Raw genomic sequence first — 22133 nt, forward strand, 5'->3', positions numbered from 1 at the left:
TTATATTTATTTATTTATATTGTCGTATGCCGTATGCGTGCCGTACACCCCAATCTCACAGCATAGCAATTGAGCTCTCAAACAACAACCATCAGTTGAACAATAAACGGAGTGAGATTAATATAAACTCGCTCAAAGACTCGTACACAACGCTGGACCCAAAACCCTTTTGCCGCCGACGCCGCGTATCGCGGTCACGAGACCATGACACCGCCGTGGAGAGCCGCCACCGAGAGCGTATGTCATGTCGCCCGCAGCGCCACCACAGCCTTGCACAAGGGGGCGCTCTATTTCGCATCGCCATCCAATGCCTCCCGCTATCTCTCACCATGCTCCCCGAAGGAGCAATGACGTCATCCGCGGAATGCGACAGCAGCGGCCCCTAGTGGTGAGGCGTCGCTCGTAGCGCCCTCTAGTGGTGTACCCTACACAATGGCTAATCCTTCTATTCATCGGAGATAATCCGTCTATTGGGGGCTGCAACCTTTACTGCATGTAAACTGCAGTATTTGTACTGAGGATGCTGCCTGGATAGGCGGCGAAACGTCTACTGTTGTGTTGTTTTAATTGTTGTGCAAGTCGGAGCAGTAAAGGTTTTACAGTATGTCATAAATTAAGCTCAGAAACGTGATATCAGTCACTCCAACCGAAGAGGGCGATCGGCTTATCGTGCTTTCAGAATCATGAACTTGAGTATATCTTCCGATCCACAGAACTCCCTATCACTTGTCATCTTCGAGGGAGGCTAGTTCACGCACGGCGCACTTTATTTCAACTTATGGCATTCGTTCACAACAGGAGTCTGAAAAGTCGCTGCGCCGCCGTCGCCGCCTCGTAGCCATTATAACAGAGTGCACATGTGCACTCTATCCGGCGTCATTTAGCCTCCCAAACTGGCCCCCGGGGACTCTCAAGCACATTTGGCCAGCGGTCTTTTCCACGACCTCTCGGGAGTGACACAAAATTTTGCGAGAGCACGTTTATGATAACTCTATTCCGAATGATGCAAGAAGCTCAGAACATTATGACCTCAAGGCTTGGTACGCCACGACGCGGAGTGGTTGGGAGTGATCGAGCGAAGCTTTCTGTGCGTGGGTTTTTATTCAGCAGGCTGGTGAGTTCAAAACTCGTTCGCGCTTTCTTTCTTTTCTTTTCGTTTTTTTTAAGCACTTTCCATATGTGTCTTTTTCTTTTCAGGGCTGTACATTTACGGTGTTTTTAAATCAGCCATGTACTTCTTGCTCTCTCAATATGACGTAATCGCTTGGTCCACGGTCAAATCCAGCTAACTAATGCCCTATCCTATTCATCCTTTTGGATACAGTAACACACCGGTCCTTACTGTGATGAACAGAATTATACCGTAAAACCCTTTAGTTTCGCGACCCTAAATCTTCGCGAATCGAGTAACAGGGATATATTCGAGACCGCCAAATTTCGCGAGCTCCTCAAGCTCACCGATCTCCTTCGTCTTCTGTTTTGAAATTTTCGCGTGCCTTCGAACTTCCTGAATTTTCTCTGTTTGCGAAATTCGCGAAAATTAAGAAAGATTAAGGGCTCGCGAAATAAGTGGGTTTTCCGGTATTTCCACAAAATTACCGCGAGCAATGGAGTAGAGTATCGGCTGTGACGAACGGCGATATGGCAAACGCGTTCAAAGATTACCATCCACACTCTAAGAAAAAAAAAAAGGAGTACTTTTACTCCTTTTGGGGAGTAATTGCATTGCCACAAAAAAATAGTCCCTTTCGGGAGTAAATGCGCGGGAGTAAATGAATGTCACAGAGTGAAGACCGCATTTCACGCGCTGTTGTAAGAGTCCCAGGTACATAATTGGTGCGCATGCATGAAAACACTTTGAAGCAAACCGTCAACCGTGATATATCGAGTGATATAAAATCTTGCGCCATACTAGGGCACAATTTGCGAAGAAAGATGCGCTAACTGTTTCTTACTCTGTGTGGCTGGAAAATTGCTACGTTGTCTGAGTTATACAGCCTTATGTCGTTCAAATTGACCAAGAGCACATATTTACGTAGACTTTTGCATTCAGGAGACCATTCGCGAAGTTTAGTGACAATTTGCAGTCCTGGGGAGTAAATGTCGGGACCAAATGTTGGGTTAGGGGACTAAAATGGGAAGTCATTGCAGACTAGGGGAGTAGAAGCTGCAATTACTCCCCGTTTTACTCCTTTTTTTCTTACAGTGCAAGTGGATGCTGCGGGCATACTTCAGGTTACCGATTCAGAACGCCAAGGCATCGCTGTCGACTGAGTGAGCGAATCACGTAAATAGCTTTCTGCTTCTTCTTTTTCTATTCTTTTCGGGATCTAAATCAGAAGAGTCTTGACATTGTTGTGCGTTATGTTGTACTGTTGGGGACACCACGGTTGTCTAAAATCTCCAGCCCGCGGCGGAACGATCCCCTATCGGCGATGTCGCGCACGAAGGAACTATACCAATACCCTCCCCGAGGGGAGGCCGCGCTGGACTGCTCTCCCTAGCAGACGACGCTGAGAATGCGATGGTACTCTCTCCCGACAGGTGGCGCTACGTGGCCTTACCTCGGAGACTGCAATGGTATAGTTCCTTCGTGGGCGACATCGCCGATAGGGGACTGCTCGGCCGCGGGCTGGAGATTTTAGACGACCGTGTCCAGCTAACACGTTTCGTTCACACAACCACCTTTTCGTTTGTAACGTACCTTCAATCATCATGTGTATCCCAAACTTTTTGGCGTGTTGGCGTGACGGGTTGTGCGTTCAGGGGGAGGGGAAAAGTCCGCCAGAAAGGACTGCTTGCTATTCCTTGTTAAATAATTCCTTAGTGGGTAGTCAAGGTGCGTTCAGGATGCCCATACATTTATGACATCTTTACTCTTAAAAAAAGGGGGGGTGTACTTCAACTCCTTTTTATTGCCACATATATCACTCCCTTTTGTAGAGTACAATTACTCCCAAAAAGGAGTCTCTAACTCTCTGACGCTCTAACTCCCTACTGGAGAGTAATACTACTCTCCGGTAGGGGGTAAGGGAGTAATGTTACTCCCTTGTGGGAGTGAGGAGACTCCTTTTTGAGAGTAACTGTACTCTCCAAGAGGGAGTGATATATGTGGCAAAAAAAAGTAGTTAAGGTACACCTTTTTTTTTTTTTCTTAAGAGTGTGCGGCTACCGATCGCTGTGAAGCGCTCTGCAGCGCGAGCTCAATCTTCGACTGGTCAAAGTAGAGCCCTCCCGACAAGAACTTCGGAAGTTCTTTCTTTCTTCCATCTTCCTTCTTCCTCCAGCTCGGATGCGCTATGGTTTTTCACATTGCGGGAGAACGGACAGGTCGATGAGCGCCCCCCGCCCCCTCCCCCCGCGCGAAGAAACAGGTGTAATTACTGCAAAATTCATTCATGACGTCTTCGTGGAGTCAGTTCAACACGTAGCCACACCTGCTATGATTACTTCTGCCCTTCTGCTATACATAGTTCTCGACCTTAATCCTATCGTCACCTTTCTGTTCCGCGCTGCAGCCACATCGTGTGAGGAAGAACGCCACTTGTTCTTCGCGTTTTGAATGATCACGGTGTTCTTCAGCTTCCTTGCCGTTGCGTAAGCCCGGCAGTGAGCTTTTCTTGCGCCAAAGCCCCTTTTCGTAAGCACGCAATTTTTGCGAGCACAAAGCGTACGCGGCATCTGGCAGGGCTCCGAGGCCGCCCTTCAAGCCGCTGGGACCGCGATGGAAAAAAAAAAAAAAATCGCTTCAAAGCAACCTCCCTTCTCATCTGACAAGTGTTGTTTACCCAAGAAAGCTGGTTGTCTCTTCCTTTGTGAGGGCGGAAGCCCTGACAAGCGCATCCCTCCCGTCATATTTCTGTTATGCTCGCACGTACCGATATCGGCCGTGACGTTGACCGACAGGAGCTTCCCCCTTTAGCCCTAGGCCCCCCTCCAGCCCCCCTCTCTTATTTGTATGGAAAGATGAAGTCGGTACATTCAAAGAGTTTTTCTTGAAATGACATTCTGACAGTCCCGTTATTGATTCGTTGGAAAGACACAAGCCTGAAGTCGCATGTTTTGAAGAGGGCTCTGCATCTGACTCTACGTGATACAGCTCCAGTAACTGTGACGGGGCTCGACGTCTGATATTGGTTTTAAACTTTATAAGACGATGAAGGTTGCTGAAGTCGGTAAGGGATGCTGGTTGTGTTGTATGAAGACGCGGCAAGTTGCTCCACAGGAACACAAAGAAAGTGCAGAAAGAAAGGAGAAAGTGCACACGCTTTTGAAGTGCTTCACTGTTTTTCTTTTCTTTCTTTCTTTTTTTTCTCTCTCTCTCAGATGGTACACTTTACGTGTGCAACATACTTAGCTTGATTTCGAAAAGAGAACCACACAGAAAACATTAAACAACACGTAATGAATTTCGCGTCATATAATTTCAGACATTTTCACTTCAAGTTACTATAGCTTTAAGTGTAATACGACTTTCATTTTATATTGTGCTTTTTGCTTTTACTGGCAAAAGAAGTCTGAAAAAGGAGTGACAAAAGAAACTGGCAAAAGAAGCGTTGCAAGGCTTATTTGCGGAACGTACAGCCAAGTACGAGAAAACTTCGTGGCAGTACGTTGTTTTAGTAAATCAGAAGCGCTGTACGAAAATCATGCAAAAGACGGCGCTCTCGAACTAAAAATCAGTAACGCGATCATGCAACCAGTTCAGAGGAATAAGGCAGTTCCCCCTAATTCCCTAATAATTCGTGAGCTTTTCTGCATCGTACGTTGGGAGTGACTTTTTCGGGTTAAATGTCTTTCTCAGAATCGGGGGGGGGGGGGGGGGGGTAAAAATCGGGCGCTATTTTAAGATCTGTAATTCTCGTAGAAATCGAGTGGTACTTGTGCTCTCCGGTGTTTTTCTGGTGTTTTTCTTTCTCCTCTTGTCTATTAAGTCCTTTCCTAATCTCTTTTGTTGTTGTTTTTTGTGGTATTGTGATTTTCCAGCGGTTATCCCGGAAGGCACAGACAGTGTTGACACACATGGGTGTATTGCTGGAAACGTAAGTGACCCACTCTTACATGCGTTACACGTGGCGACCTTTGTTCGTCTTCAGTGGGAATGTCACTTAAGAATTTCATAGGTTTAAAACGAAAAAGTCACTACCTAATCGTACTCTAACGCCTTGGTGTACGTAAGGGTCAGCGTGGTGGTGTTGCACACTCGCAAACCATAAAGAGAGCTTCGGGATGTGCGCAGAACGAAATGAGCACAACGAAGGGTATTGGGTACCAAAGGGGGAGAGAACAACTTAGGGGCAAGAAAAAGGGGGGAGGGGATATGTTTATTGAGAAAAAAAGCAAGGAAAGGTTAGTCAGGCAGAGGCCGACTTGCTAGGGAAAAAAGGGGGGAATATGTTTATTATATATAAAAAAATAAGAGAGAAAGGTTAGCCACCGGTATGGCGGCTTGCTATTCCCAGGAAAAAAATGGAAAAATAAAGGCAAACAAAAAGAAAAACAAAGAAAAAGGAAAGGAAAAACAAAAGAACAAAGAGGAAAACAAACATGAAACTGGTCACAGTTCACCCAGAAAAAAGGGGAAATTAAATAAAAGTAGCGGTTAACGTTTCGAGCACTTCATCTTCATCCGGTTGCGGTTCCGGTTTTCTTCGGTTCCGATGAACACAAGTGCCCGAAACGTTAACCGCTATGATGAGGCAAACACGACGCAAAAGACAAAGGGACGAGCGTCATTTCCAACTTTACTGACACAAAAGGCAGGGCACGTCAGTAAAGTTGGAAGTGACGCTCATCCTGTCTGCTCCTCCGTCCCTTTTGTCTTTTGCGTCGTGTTTACCTCATCATGCATTCGCACCAACTAGCCCAATTAGTAGTCGTGTCGCGTTAACCGCTACTTTTATGCTTTTGTCATTTCTTCTTGCCCCGAAGCTGTTCTCTCCCCCATTGGCATCCACGTCCCTTCATTCGCTATGCTCCTTTTGTATCGTGTGCCCGGCAGTTCGTCCATTCTTACTCTGTGCGCGGAATCACCACGCTATCACGTACGTGCGCAAATGTTATACCGTACGACGCATTCACTAGAGATAAGAGAGTTCTAGTACATCCTACGCTGGTCGCCTGTGTGCACGAAAGGGATAGCTACACTGTAAACTGAAAAACACCCTTATGGGTGTAAATGGCTTGTCCTATAACTGACACCTCTTTTTACACCATATGGTCTTAGAACACCCTTTTCAGAGGGTGTATTCTGTGTAAGACACCCTTTGAAAGGGTGCTTTTCCTTGAAAATGCTTTCTTTTGCACCCTTTAAACACCCTTCTAGGAGGGTGTAAAGTTGTTAAGCACCCTCCTAAAAGGGTGTTTAAAGGGTGCAAAAGAAGGCATTTTCAAGGAAAAGCACCCTTTCAAAGGGTGTCTTACACAGAATACACCCTCTGAAAAGGGTGTTCTAAGACCATATGGTGTAAAAAGAGGTGTCAGTTATAGGACAAGCCATTTACACCCATAAGGGTGTTTTTCAGTTTACAGTGTAGCGTTGGTCGTTTTGCGCGTGCGCAGAACCATCTACGCTATCCCTTACGTACGCAAAGGCGATAGTGTACGATGCACTAGGACTCATAACTGTTTTCAGAAACTTTATCGTGAACACATCTCGATCAACTAAGGCTCCTTGATGTTACTAGTTGTCGTTCTGCATCGCTTCTGCGCTATTTATCACAACGGTCTGTTTACCAACAGCGAGCGAGCTCGGTTCCTTTTACTAACTTGGAAACACACTCTATGAAACCCAGACCTTATTTCCCCCATCCGTACAAGGTCTGCGCTTTGTCTAGATCGACAAACACCAGATCACCTCGTGATAAAGTTTCCTTTCTTATTTTTTTTTTTCTTTTCTTTCCCGCGTTTTGTTCCCTTTGTATGGATCACCTCTTCGGCATCGCATGCGGACGCGCGTGTAGTAAAGTCGCTATATACGGGGGCTTAGCCAATTTGAATAATGAGCTTATTTATATACTGCATCCGAGACAGGCGTCGTAAACACAAAATTACGAGGTCTTCTCCCAAGCGAGACTGCCGGGGCACGGTCGAAGCCTCCGAGTGCACCGCCGGAGGACCTCATTAAAAACAGCGCATTACAGAATAAAGAGATGCGAATCGTGTTAGGATGTAGCCATCCTGGTGCAACAGAAAGCGTTGCCAAACATCAACACGGCTTTGTCTTGGCTTGGCTTGGAAAAGCTGATTCGGTATTTTCGTGAGAGTATTCGCCAGGTCCGTCTTAATGGACGTCTAGCAAGAAAAAAAGAAGAAAAAAAAACGCCAACTCCTCCTCTGTCTCACTGAATGTGTAATTTCCGGGGCCCTTTTGCAGGTCAGGACCTATTCCTATCCTCAAAGAGCTATTCGGTTTTTTTTTGTTTTTTTTTTTGCAGAGATGGGACGAATCCAGATTTTTACGAATCCGAATCCGGATCCGGATCCAAGGAAGGTTCTGCGAATCCACGAATCTTACCAATCTCGAATCTTTCGAATCCTTTCTTTAAAAACGAGTTTAAACAGCCAGAAAAAAAACTCTACTGAGAAGTGTTTTGAAGCGGAATATGATACATTTGTTGAGTGAAAAACAAATTAAACAACGGTGCAGTTTCAGGGGGAAAATATACCCGAAAAGTTATACTTAAACGTAATTTATTTAACATGTTGTTCAACGACTACACAAAAAAAAATACATAAATTCTCGAGTCTGAATTATTTCTGTAAAACTGAGCAACTATCAAAAAACAAAACCATGTTACTTTTAAACTTGTAACGTAACAGTTCTTGCCTGAACTCTTTCAGTCTAGAGCAATGTAAACAAACAAGAAAACACCCGTCGGCCAATGAGAAACCTCGAACTCTGGAGGCGCCAATTTGAAAAAGAAACGAACAAAACGTAGTTTGTGGATTCCAAAGATTCGATTCGCCGTTTTGGGCACTGGGATTCGGAATCTCGAATCCTTGCCTAGGATTCAAGGATTCGTCGATTCGACTGACACACACCCCTAGTTTTTTTGCCATTCTTTGCGCTGTGTGCGTAGCATTCCTTGAGCTCTCATTGTAGCGGGGACCACCAGTTGGAATGGAGGTTGCCGCATTCCTTGGAACACACGAAATATCACGTCATTCTCCCGGATTTTTGATGACAGGATATACCGTGCCCGATCTGGCTGCGTAAAAACGTTTGCACGAGGCTAGACGTCTGAAACTTATTGCCGGCTTTCACCTTTGTTTAAAAACATTTATTTTTTCTGTATTAGGTTTATAGCACTAGCATAGGTACATGACACTGTGCTATAACTAACAGATACAGCTAAAGGCTTTTCCCAAGAGTAGACAGCCGTCACAATAACTTATGGGTTTGGAAGATAACTTAGCGAGTAGAGAAAGGAGAAACGCAAACTCCAAGGCGGCAACAAGATTCAACATATTGAGCAAAGAAATAAATTGAAGTCTGTCTGACCTTGTACCTTTCCATAAAAATATACCCCAACTGAAGGCCTTACATAAATCGCGTATAAATTGCTAACTTGTAAATAAATTGGTAACGCGTATAAATTGGTAAAAAATATATTGCACGTGTACATAGAAGAAAAATGACTGCGCGTACACTCTTAAAAAATAATGGTGGTGGCGATGACGACGACGACGACGACGAAAGCGGCTTGCCGTTGTTGGCCTCACTTATGTGGGCAGCGTCACGACCGTAGCAGGGATGAAATTTGATGAGATGATAACAGATGAAGGGGGGGAATGATGACGGCCGAAAGTTAAGATCTAGGGCAGTTACTCCCAGAATTGGTGAGAAGTCCGAGCAAAGAAACTTGCGTCTCGTAGTCTTTGGGGGAGTCCAGACTCCTGGCAGAAAGCAGACGAGGCTGCGAGTTTTTGAGTGTCTTTCAGTGAAAGAGCCTCTAGGATGGAGGATGTCATCCAGCGTACAACTGCTGCAGTGTCCAAGGTATATTTCGCGCACCACAGCATAAGAAATGATGTTGGTTATGGTGAAGGTTAGCTTAGATGAAGGTAAGGGTAGGTTAGAGAAGGTTAGATGTAGGTTATGGTGAATATCGCTGTTGTCGGCCTCACAGAGGTGGGCAACGTCACCACTGACGCCCTGGGGGTATGTGCGTCCTAGGCAGACTTCTAAGGGAACTGTGCCGACATATGTCTGAAAGCATCTCAGGAAAACCCAGGAAAAACCCTTGACAGCACAGCCTGCACCAGGATTCGAACCCATAAGAAATGAACTTCACCACATAGCACGCTCCTATAGCCAACCATCATCCCGACTCTCATCGTTCTTCCCCCTGATTTGCTGAAAACTGGGGGCGTACGCCATTTTTGTGGCCTTATGTAGTTCATAATTGCCGTAAAGCGGCAAAGTGGTGTAAGCTACATGAAATCAAAAGAGAGAACGTTGTCATTCGGGATGATGGTTGGCTGCGAGCCTGCTATGGGATGAACCTCTATTTCTAGAGTGTAGGAACAGGAAAGATACCCACAAACAACGCCTCCAAGTCGTCATCCCAAATCTTATAGCCGCTGTTTTCTTTGCGCCGTAAAGCCCCGACACCAGCTCGCTTCCTTTCGAGCATTCTTCCAGGTTTCTGTCACTCTACTCCGAACTCAGCACGTTATACTGCACCAGTAACAATAACAAAAAGGCGAGACGGCATGGTCGCGCGACAAATGCAAAAAAGTCTAGCATATGGTCAACATAAACCCCCCCACGTATAGCGTCCAGCAAAGCCGAATATATTTATTGGGAACCGAAACCCAGCATCGCGGCGATACCGACATTGCTCCGCCGCTATATGGTGCAATAACGGAACGCAATAATAACAGACCGTAAACTTCCCCAGTCACGGAGCTTATAACAGCAAGGACGTGAGAGAAAGTCATAGCGGCCGTGTTTTGCGAAGGTTTCAAAGTAGGTAATTTCGGAAGAAGCTTCATGCCAGTGCCAGAGGAGGAGGAGGGCGACTGCGATGGTTTATGCTTTGGCGTTCCTCACGGGTGCACGTATACGAATGGAGCCGGTGGACGCGGGAGAAATTCCGGGCGTAGTTTTGCGAGATGGCTGTCCGGAAATGGTGATCGAACGTGGCGGCTGCCGAGATGTATTGACTTTACGCTGCGTGTCTGCATGCCATCCGCCTGGTTGTGAAGCCTTCTTCCACTTCTACTTTTCTCTCTCTCTCTCTCTCTAATTTTTTTCCCCGTTGCATTGTGTATGTTTCATCTATCTTTTGTTTACCATGGATGTTTTACAGCATGAGGACGACGACAGAATTGTTAGAGTGTAAAGGAGACTGTACGCCTGCCCACTCTCAACTGGTGAAATTTTATGAAAAAAAACAACAACAACATATTTATACACTTCGTAAGATGATAAGCACGAGCAGCACATGACAACTAAAGCAACTCAAATGGGTATTTATAAAGCCAAATGCGTGGGGAATTCATGATGATTTGCATCATGAACTTGCATAATTTACGATAAGCTGCGTAACTGTCATGAATACATGATAACTTGCTCTAACCACCACGATGGATTCCCCGCGCATTCTCCTCGCTTAATATCCCGTTTGCTTTGATTTATTTGTCACGTGCTGCTCATGCTTATCTCACGAAGTGTATAAATATGTTTCTTCTCATAAAATTTCACCAGTTGAGAGTGTGCCAGGTGTGTGCCTTCTAACAATTCTGTCTTCGTCTCTATGCTGCATACATCCATGATGAATATGTACCAACTCCCAGGCCATAGCCCAATTGTTCTTTCGTTTAATCTACACTCTAAAACATAACTTTCCCACATAGCCCGCTGCAGGCCAACCATTACACAGAATGATACCGCAGTGATTTGCGGAAAGCAAGGGGCGTACGCCTTTTTTTGTGACAATTATCGTAACCGCCTAAGTGACTCGCAAAGGCGTACGCCTCTCGTTTTCAGCAAATCAGGGGACGGAACACTGTCATTCGGGATGACGTTTGGCCAGGAGCGTGCTATGCGGTGAAGAGTGTAGGACTTTCTTTTTTTTTTTGCGTACGTTGTTTGTCGAACTTTTAGCGCGTAGGTGTGTTAGGAACGTCTCCAAACTCAATCTTTCTCGAAATAACGAAATAACTTCAAAACCTTCAAGTTTCAGCGGAAACTGGCGCGAAATTAATTCACGCAGTTGGTCTGAGCGCGTCAGAGCACTGACGCGAGCGTTAGTAAATATACAAGGTGTTTCGACGTATATGCCTCAGCGCCGCTCGTGCATCCCAAGTGGGGAAGGTGTCTTGCAGCATGCCCTTTTCTCGACGCCTTTAAATTTCTTATAGGCGTAGCACGTGAGTCTCCATCTTGAACTCGCGCATAACGAGCGTCCTGGGTATGCACTCCAACCGTTGCGCAACGGTACCTTTTGGAATGCCGGAATTTTAAATAAACGTTGTGATTGGCCTTCACGAGAGAGCTATAGCAGCGAATCTCTGGCGAATGCATGACGCATGCCTAATACACGCCGTTGTGTGACGTTTCGGGCGCATCAAAAATAACGATAACTCTCGTTATGAGCGAGTTCAAGGTGCCAAGGTTCAAGGTCTAGGATGTGTTGTGGGACCAAGCTGTTCGATAGGAAATGCTGTGACGAGAGTTATTCGGTGCTTTTGCACGATGAAACAGCTGCTAGTAACAACCATGCGACTCAACCCAGAGGGAAACTACCATGAAGCTTATCTTCAGGGCATCCGACGTAACCATGGTGAGTTATAGCCCGACCAGCCCACTTTACTTGTTGAATATTTTTTTTTTTGTTCTGAAACGTAAACAGGTAGCATCGGAATGAAACGAGAGAAACTTACAAAAGCTTCCCTTTCTTCCAAATATGATATCGTTCGCTCTTTTTCTTTTTTACAACAAGTTCGCATTATCAAACGCCTTGCGACTTAGGCACATTGTGCTGATTGGGGTGTTGTGCTTTTCAGCAGTTTACAATATACTGACACCACATCTCGTCGCCGTGAACCACTGTGAAATGGGGTAGTGTCCTGTGGCTACCACGGGGAAACACCCCATGTCATCATCACTTCTTCATTTATTGTTGTTGTTGTTGTCGTCGCCGTAATCTATTGTTGTTGTTACAATATACTGACAACCTTCTGCTTTCGGTCAGCCGACGTGGCAACCCTATCAGTCTCACCTATTTTTCTCACAAATCTAATTCCCTTTGGCTGACGAAAGCGTCACATTTCCATTATCACGAACAGGATGCAATAATCACGCGTCTTTAACATTTGGTTACTAGCTTAATGCAAGACCCGTTTCTTTTGTTTTTTTTGTTTTCTGTCTAACTCTTCACTCACCTTGGCTTTTTTTCGTCCTTTTCTTCCATTGCCACTGAGCGCTCCCTAATTTTGCCCCGAAAATTTTTACGCTCTTCAAAGCAGCTGCCACGATTATCGTTAGTGAGAGAACATTTACTGCGTTAATGGCACGAATCTTCATGAACATACTGCTCTTGCTGCCATAGAGATAATATGATTTATTTTTCCAGCAATTTTTTGTTTTTTTTTTTCTCTCGCCGGTGAGCAGGTTTGCCGCAAGCAGCGAGATTAAATATTTTATTTGTGCTTCGCTAAAAAGGGAAGAATCGAAGGCTACGATGAATAATATCTTTGTTTCTTTTGATTTTTTTTTGTTTTTTTCGTTTCGGAAACTTTCTTCGAATCAGGCTCCCAGTCGCAAACGGTGCCATTAATCAAGGATCCTGGATGATTTATGTTAGCTGGAAATGAGATGCGATCGCGAAGTGCCATTGCGGGCTTACAAATAGGGAATAACGTCTTCGGTTTGGCTCACGGTTCTATATACTCTTTCTTGAAACATCTTATTCAGTCGTGCCTACGTGTGCCCTGATGAATATATTAGTCTGGAGAGCCTGATGTATGACGATGCCTGATTAGCCTCATGTATGACTATGCTTTTGTGGAACGGTGTCCTTAAGGATGACAGTCCCTTCATAATCCGTCATCTTTCTGTCCTTGGCTTTTGTGGAAGAGAAAAAGTTGGTTGTAGAAACTTTTCTCTGTGGAGTGGTACCACTGTGACGAACAAACTCCGCAAAAAAAAAAATAAAAAAAGAAGCCCTGAGAATATATTTTAAGGTCACTAAGTCAGAAAAAATGTAAATTCATGTAAATCATTTTCGTTTACAAATCAAAGCTTAAATCACGCTGTGGCATGCTTCATTATGATACTCAAACTCATCGTGCAAAATGTTCTCAACCCAATGATTTATAATGCCCAAAGTTTTCACGTGACGTCACCTAAAGTAGCATTCCGTTCTTGTTCCGCCGCGCGATCAAAATATTTGAATTGCTGAATATGAAAACATGCTGACTGTCTCAAAACAGCCTTTAGTCACCTTTATCTCGGTGGTACAGCCTTCCTGGGACCTCCAAGGGGCACTAGTTCATGCTAACGTCAACATACAACCGAAGCCAGGTGTTGACACCCGTTCGTTTTTCTTCTCTGTCCCAACCTATACGCTATGAAATGGTGCGTGTGGTATCAGCACGAAACTAGAGTCAAATCCCAACATCCATCTCAAAAATAGTCGACGGCTCAAGAACGTCTCTCTAAATGTTACAGTCTGAAATTGTCGACCGATTTCGAGAACAGTTCTTTTCGATCGTAAGCTAAGCCATCAAACGAAATGAACAAGATGTATTTTTCTTTCTCGAATTGGTAGCTTGTTCGGCAGAACAGAAAACGGGAGTTACTGTCAGTCACATCGCGATAGTGAAACTGTTCGTTATAAAGTTCAATTATAAATAATAGGATACGAATTTGATCGAGGTATTTCGTACCGTTTCCCTGAGCAGCAAGATAGATGACAGTTGAATAACCTCATCCCATCTTCATTCATGTAGTTGTTGCTGTTGTTGACAACGTTTCCTTTCCCTTTTCGTTTTTTTTCTTTTGTTCCCCTTTGGTTTGTGACTCGTCTGTTGCTTAAAAGGTTTTATTACTGCTCATTGTTTCGAGAAATGAACCTTTGTGCGGACAGCGCAGGGATTTACGGGGATTGTGACGAATTCAATCTGTCCCTATTATTATTATTTTTTTTTTTTCGTCAGCATCAACACCAACAGGGATTTACGTGAATGTCAGGGACCGACACGGCTAACCCGATGGGATCGTCTCTACAATAGTGATTTTTAGTGCATCGTGCGCTATTGCCTTTGCGTAAGTGAGGGATAGCTTTGGTGGTTATGCGCACGCTATTCCTTACGTACGCAAAGGCGATAGCGCTTTTTTCTTTTCCTTTTTTGCTTTTAATTACCATCTCGTTCACGGACACGCTATGATGAGATCGTGATATCGAATGGCGTCACTTTTAGATGATATGATATGCCATCAGTGAGTGTCTTTTAATAGTTCACCTCACTATATAGTCACAATTCACGACAGCGGTTTTGATAACAACGTACTTACCCACCCGCCATGCATACCCGACGTAATAGGTGTGTAAAAAGCAGTCTTGGGAAGTAACTTAGTTACAAGCAACTACTTACAAAAAATGTAACTATTGACTAACTAGTTACTGGTACGGGAAATCTAACTTTTAACTGTAACTAGGTACTTTTATGGGTAACTAGTTACTGCTTTTCGAAATCGCAGATTTTCCATTTCGGAGCCACCTCGTATCACACTTCATTTGTCTTCTCCTTTCTTTTCTTTCACTATTTAACGAGCTTTTGACCGCCTCTGCAGTTATCCTGTAGTTCCTTACTTCTCAAAACAATAAGGACTGCCATCTTTGAAGAATATAAACGTGGCAAAGCCTAGGCTGCCACTCAAAAGAAGCATGTGTCATATATGACGGCCTTGAGTTTCTACACGCGAAAGAAACAACGAAAATCAGGACGGGACAAAGAAGAGCTTTACAAGGGACCGAGGTATTCGAGAGGTGGAAAGAAGGCATCCGCAGCACCCTAGCTGCCCTGAATGATTTCCCAATTATATGAAGAATATTCGTTAAATATAATGCCGGCATTCCCTCCAGCGCCCCAGTTGAGCGGCGTTTCAGCGTGGGCCGGGATATTTTCGCAATTAAGAGAGGCAAACTCAGTGATGCGAACTTCGAGCAGCAGCTGTGTAATAAAAGTAATTCTGCGATAAAAGTTCATACGTCATCTTCATTACTAAATTTTCAAAAAGTAACTAATTTGTAACTGTAACTATTTTCGCGATGTAACTGTAGCTATAACTTAACTACTTTTGGTTCGGGTAATTGTAACTATAACTAGATACTTTTCAGAGTAACTTTAACTTAACATAGCACGGTGCCGTTATCTTTTCAAAGAACTTGCAAACAGTTTAAGCTACGGATGTTGTTTACTTCCGCATCGATGTGCGATCACGCAACGAGAAATCGTACGTAGCTAAGTCCCACTGAGAGGACAGAACGCGTTTAATGTCCACTAACGCAGTGTTGCCTCTTTCTTCACCTCCCGAAACTCAACATTAAAGACTGAGAAAGACTATACGTGCGATACATTCTACTTTACTTGGATACATTTAAATTACGTCGCAGAATGTTAATGCTTATCCAAACACGGTGACCTTATCCCGCTTTAAGACGCCGCGCGCTGCCTTCATTCCAGTCTGATGGATGAAAGCTCTTGATCCTGTAGACTATCACGCAAGGCTACACGCTGGTAGGATTATGTCGTTCATTAGAGCGTCGCCGATTGGGAAAAAATCTCCGTTCATAATTGTAGGGACGGCACGACTAGTACGGTTTCGAGAGAGAGCGAAAAAAAAGACAGTTTGTCGAGCTTCGGAAGCTTAAAAGAAGGCATAGAAGATGAAAAGAACTATGTATTCACACGAGCGACAGCTTCACGGAAGATTCTAGTGCAAGATTCTAGTGGCGTACTGCGTACATAGCAGACGACACTTAGCAGACGACGCCGTCAGCGTCTTTCCTGTCGTCTGCTACATCTTGTGGCTGTGTCGCAGGATATTCCCCACGGTTAGCAGTGTTGTACGTGAACACTGGACGCTGAGCGCTCGCGCTCAGAAAGCTATGACGTTTTTCGCGTCTTCCGCTTCCGCGGGAAATGTCGCCCGTGTGAATACACGGGAAGTGGAATATAGAATGACAATATGGCGCTGAGCTCTTACAAAAGATGCAAGGCAAGGACCCTCCGAAAATCTGGGTGAATAATGTGTGAAAACCTATTTCTTTGCACTATAAATAACATCTCTAAAGGTATAGAAAAGGAGCAAAGGCTTTGCCGCCGAATGCAGCGAGTAACGTGTATTTTGTAACGCGTAACGTGAAGCTGTGCGAATAACAAGTTTAAAGCCGAAGCGACTACGAAGCAAATAGTTACGCATAGAACCGCTTCGCTTCGGTATTCGAAAAAGCCCGAATATTCGCACAACCCCATTATTTTCCACATATGGGAGAACATGTGACATGTTTTGTAATAACTTAACAGTATAAGCTACGCCCTGTCGGACGACGTCAGAAATTTGGACCGAATAAATATGAATGAGGACGGTGCAAATGAATACATATATAGCGTGGAAACCATTAGTTCAAGCGCTCGTGATGATAACGCAGATTGTTCACAGCAGGTTTCAAGGGAAAGTTTGTATTGGGTAAAACAGGAATCGTTTGAATGTGATGACAAAAATAATGTACGATTTTATCTAATAAGGAACAATTATTTCGACATATCACGTCCATTTTTTTCCATGAAGCTAGTTTAATAATGAATGAAACATTCACTCACCGCACAGGAGTACCGCAGTCTCGATCCGGAACAGGAACCACATCGCTCCTCCTTGCTTCATCGTTCAATCTTGACGCGTTCTAGTTCCAGAATCACGGAAACTTTCAGGATCGCATCACTTCGTGAAACACATTCACTGTTTCTCCCTTTGTGCACGGGACTGACAATTCCCAAATTGCGCACTCGCACACGTACGTCACAATGTTGTTTGATGTCAACCTATGTCCCTCTCCTGGATCCGAATGCACGGTCCGCACCTTATGGCACACCGCATGTCGTCCTTCTCGAACCCGACATCAAGTTCGACCCCACTTTTATTTCGCCGACGTAAATGCGCGCGTCCAACGAAAATAAATCCCTTCACAGAAGCCCCAGGACAAAATGTGTGGTTTTTTCTTTTCTTTTTTGGTATCAGGCTTTTCTTTGCGCACTTTCTACAATTGTCTGCCAAGCCGGGATGTGCTTGGTGTTGACCATTAGGATTCTGCTGGTCGACGGAGATGTTTTCGCTCCCTTGGAATGTGGACAATGCCGGTCTGTGTTGTCGATATATATACGCCTTTTGTGGTTGGCAAAGTAAACGAAAGAAGGAGTCTACATGGGAGGAAGAGTTTTGGCGCGGCTTTGTAATGGTTTGTTCGGGGAGGGCTTTGATTTCCTTCCCGAAAGACGTGATTTGAAAGCCGGAAATATTTAGCCTCGCCTCTATCGCGCCTCCTGCGAGACGTACTTGCTTTGTGAAGATTTTGCGTAAGGTCTGATCGCTTTAGAAGTGAGGAAAAATGCTTTGTTTGACTGTGAGCGTCTTTATTGGAAGTTGCAGTGATGGTATCGTTTTAGGACACGTTTGGAATGCTTCGCAAATATTCCGTTTGAGACAGCGTGAAAAGTGTTCTATTTTCCTTCCGTCGAATGAGTTGTGAATAAATGATACGGAGCTGACGTGGAATGAAATGAAGCAGGCAGTCGGATTCACGACAAGGAATACTCAGAGAAGAGCAGAACAACGTTGGAGAAATGAATGGGATACCTCTCCAACCGCGGCATCCGACGAAGATATTTCTCCAAAGGAGGAAGCACTCCAATTCACGGGTAGCGCGCTCTTTTTCCCGAGATCCCTTTCGTCGCTCTTGAAAGAATGCTGAGATAGCTTTTATACTTCGATCGGTGATATCTCAAATCTGTGCCTAAAAATAGCGCCTCAGACGTCGTCAGCTTTGAAATGCACTAAGATAGATCATGCCCCTTTTGTTCGATCGCGCTCGCAATATTTTTATCGTTGGATGAAAATTGCTGCACTCCTTCCTGACTACTAACCGCACAGCGGAAACGACAACAACAAAAATTACCTTAACAATGTCCTCGGCATCCACGAGTAACTTGTGAAGTAGTTCACAAAACGCAGCTTATGAACGTTAGCCTATTCTCTGATGGCACTCTCGTATCCCGATTCCTATGTTACACAATTTCACCGACACCCCTGCAGACTGCCAGTTCCACTAGGTCTCCCTGGTGAGGTTGTTCGGGATAGCTTTCTGTGTGAAAAATGGAAAATCACTTCTAGCGCTCGATCAACGTAAAGCACCGTGTGTCTTACCACGATAGCGTCATCCTGAGTATTGACCGCGCCGCAGAAATATCGGAACCGTGCTTCTGAGTTTGTATTGGCAAACCCAGAGGGTCACACCCGTTGCCTTCCGTTTCTCACCCGGAATTCTCTCGTTCTGCTCGAATGCGTTCGATATCGACAAACCCGTCGTCCTTAATGAAGTACGAACCATGTAAAATATACGAGCGTCAATCTGACAAGAAACACGGCTCTTTCTCCCTACACCCTTCTTCGTCACAGGTACCGCTCATTTAGAAATCGAATAGAATTGATGGAGAACACGTGCGGCTATCTGAGCACTTTGTCAATCTTTTCTGCAGTCGAAGTTTAGCTTGCGACGCTGCACTGAAGACGTGATAGTCTTTCAAGTCTTACTGCCTCGACTCTTCATTAAGATTGTTCAAGTATCAATACTTGATGTTATCAAGAGTGACTCGTGCAATAACTGGCTATTTCAGGGGGCAGTACTAACTTTACCGCTACCTGATGAAATTAAGATATAAAGCATTCGCCATACACAGGTATCGTACAAAACCCCCCTTTTTTAAGAGTTCAGTTTAGTAGATTTGGTTAGTTCAGTTCATGCTATCCGATAGCAAAAATAGTACGTTGTAACGTTCAACATTCGGTACTGTGAAGTCTATGGACTGCGATACTACGCCGTTATCTTGATGAAAAACATTCCTCAGTTTCCTATCTTTCCCAGATTGTGTCGCTCACGATATTGTCACGATAGCTTCTTCATACCGGCACACATTCATATGCCCCGCTTCACTTAAAGGTATTTTTATATAAAGCCGCAGCTTATTTTTATGCAGATATGTTCAAAAGCGAAATACTCTGGTTTTTACCGGTTTTAACGGCGACGAAATCCTACTTGTCCAATACAACACACAAACACAGCACAGCACGCACTCAAACCAATGCAGCACACACGATCTCAAGTATTGTTCAGGTCCCACGCAGTACGATGACTGTTACTCTTGCGCCATTACTAGCGGAGCATTCACAGAAGTCACTAAATAAGGATGAGGACGCGTGCAGCTTTGGAAAGCACGCGCACGTGCACTTAACTAGCCGGCATGCCGGCCCTCAGGCTGCGAGATCTGGCCAAACTCTGCGCGCGAAGCCCCGGTGGAATGGAGCGAGATACGGCATTCAAGGCACCGCCATCGATTTAGCCCTATACGAGCGCAGCGCCGCCACTGCAGCTGGCTGCGCCACCTGACGTTAATTCTTCTGCGGTTAAGTGTGGTTGGTCAGAGGGGATTGTCCAAAGGTTTAGAACAAGGTGCAGAGTACTTGGGGGTGCTCCCTGCTGCTGTGCGGAACGTAGCATTAGTCAAGAGCGGAAACGAGCTGTTGTATAGGTTACAATGACGGCATTGTAGAGCTGGAGTGCATGATTTGCGCATACAGTGAACCCTCGTTAATATGACCCCCGATAATCTGACATACGCGCTTTACGACCATACTCTTGGGGAACAATGCTGTGAAACCTCTGCAAATCCCTCCCGTTAATATGACAATTCCGCATTATGACCAAAATTTTCGGGAACGACCATGGTCATAGTAACGAGGGCTCACTGTATACAAATTGGCTCATACTGGAAAAGTTACAATGCCGGATGGGCGAGTTCAATTAGGTTGGTTTCGTTGATGCACGACGCGGCAGTAAGTATTACAGAAAGCCAGCGCTGTAGGAACGAAGTATATTAACTTCTCTATAGTATCTTAACGACGCAAGAATATTGTATAATAGGCTGTAACATTTGACCGCATCGTTACCGGACGTTTCACCACTGATATTCCCTTGTTTTTCCCGCCCTATAGATAGAACTCGTTGGTTGTATTGGTTGTAACATAGCCTTCTTCCTATATTTTCTGGTCATAGTTTGAAGTGAACTCGTTTTCGCTGTGGTGCACAGTTCCGAAGGAATGGTGTGCGTCGTACAGAAATGACAACGCGGTACCCATACTGGATATTGTGTAAGAAAGTGGTTTCAGCGCTTGAAATGTATCTCGAGAACTTACGTCAACACAGGCTAATGTCCTCGTTTCAGTTCCGATTCTACCGATGCCCTCCACATTAGGACAGTCAATTAAATGTGCGAAAGCGTCCTATGTCCATAGTTTTGTGATGTCTCTGTAGTTATTAATTGTAGCATTGAAACGCAAAACCAGCATGTTCTCAGATGAAAGCTGGACTTTAATGGGCACTATGCGACGAAAATTATTTTACTTTTTGTCGCGAAAACACTATCAAAAGCTCCACCGAAACGCCATCATTCGCTGCAGCCAATGGGATCCTCCAAGACGGCAGCCAATCAGGCAACAGAACGTGCGCTCTCAAGCCCGTATCCGTGCGTTTCGAATGGATAGTCGGTCCGTGGACCTGTAAAAGTACCCCGTACCCATGCGCATTTTTAAAGACGACCTTCTTGACTGTTATTTGAAATATTAATGAGAAATGTTATGATGCAGCGAATTATTCGCATAAGTTCGCACTATTTCTTGCGCCACAACGGATTAAACCTGTCTTCAGAATGCTACCGAATTCATGCCATTGCAATGTGCGTGTCTCACACTGTATTATTCCGCAAATATTGTTTTCCCTATGCGACGCGGAAATCTTATATGTTCCAGTGTGCTCAATCTGCCAACACGGGAGGAAGGCAGATTCGCGAGCTGTTGCTAGGAGACAGACGTTACGGTTCAAGGTGACGTCACCTACTCTTGGAGAGTCCGAAACAATTAACTTTTGATTCGTGAAAGAGCGTGATGTCCACTGACGACATATGTAGTTTTCATTCTGTATCTTTGAGTCAGTTTGATTTATAATACAAATACAATTTGAAAAATTTTGTCTATTGTGCCCATAAGGCGAACGCGCAGTGGGGTACGCACATCCGGCAGTGAAACTCTCGGATGTTGACATTGTGTTGCACGGTGCCGCCGAGACAAGAAAGAGTCCGACATGATTTTGATTGTTACTTGCTACTTAATGGAAATTTCTTGCCCATCATCCCGTAATGAGTACAGCCTAAAAAAGAAACTTATGCTGTGTGCTTTAGTGAGTCGGCTAGCCAGCAGGTCGCAGCGTAGAACCAGCACATGCAAGTGATCGCCTTTCTTCGTCGGCATAGCGGTGTCCGTGTAGCTGAAAGGTCAACGAAGGATACTTCCGTTCCATGTTATGCTACACAACGCCAAAACTAATGAAAAAAATGGCTAGGAAGCAAGCGAGCTGGTGAAGATGATGCATAATGTAAAAACCCCGAGACTAGGGAACACGAAGGGACAGACACAACACGTCACAGACACGATACGAAACAGACACGTTGTGTACGAATGTGTACGTATGTGTGATACGAAACAGACACGCCTAGTAGCCTCAAGATATATACACAATATGCACGCGACGTGCTGTTACACGTTAAACTGCAAAAAAAAAAAAAAAATCCTCTTTTCTTCTTTGTATGTGTGCATTTTTGTCCCGTATTTAACCAACTCTTCGTAGGTGTATTGGGGTAGCCAGCACGAACTTTGCCCAGACTTACGTCGCTATTCGGTTTTCCTTTCTTTCTCTCTCTCTCTCTCTCTCTCTCATTTTTTAAGTCATTATTATCATCATCGTCGTTCGTCGAAAAATGAACGACTAATGACCAATCGTTCTTGGCACTTG

General features: G+C 44.7%; 2 protein-coding genes across 4 annotated transcripts in view; one reads left to right on the forward strand and one right to left on the reverse strand.

Moving 5' to 3' along the window:
• The window catches only part of LOC135393816 (cell adhesion molecule Dscam1-like), a 308169-nt gene extending 288605 nt beyond the window's left edge, over nucleotides 1–19564 (reverse strand). For both annotated transcript variants that reach the window (XM_064624094.1, XM_064624095.1), the window contains exon 1: nucleotides 16840–19564. In XM_064624094.1, coding sequence (XP_064480164.1) covers nucleotides 16840–16900 — 61 coding nt within the window. In that variant the 5' untranslated portion in view covers nucleotides 16901–19564. The remainder of the gene's footprint in view (nucleotides 1–16839) is intronic.
• Nucleotides 1–22133, forward strand: part of LOC135393817 (nucleobindin-2-like) — a 420933-nt gene that overhangs the window by 290815 nt on the left and 107985 nt on the right. For both annotated transcript variants that reach the window (XM_064624097.1, XM_064624096.1), the window contains one exon: nucleotides 2207–2274. In XM_064624097.1, coding sequence (XP_064480167.1) covers nucleotides 2207–2274 — 68 coding nt within the window. The remainder of the gene's footprint in view (nucleotides 1–2206; nucleotides 2275–22133) is intronic.

This window comes from Ornithodoros turicata, chromosome 5 (assembly GCF_037126465.1).
Source record: "Ornithodoros turicata isolate Travis chromosome 5, ASM3712646v1, whole genome shotgun sequence".
Lineage (NCBI taxonomy): Eukaryota > Metazoa > Arthropoda > Arachnida > Ixodida > Argasidae > Ornithodoros > Ornithodoros turicata.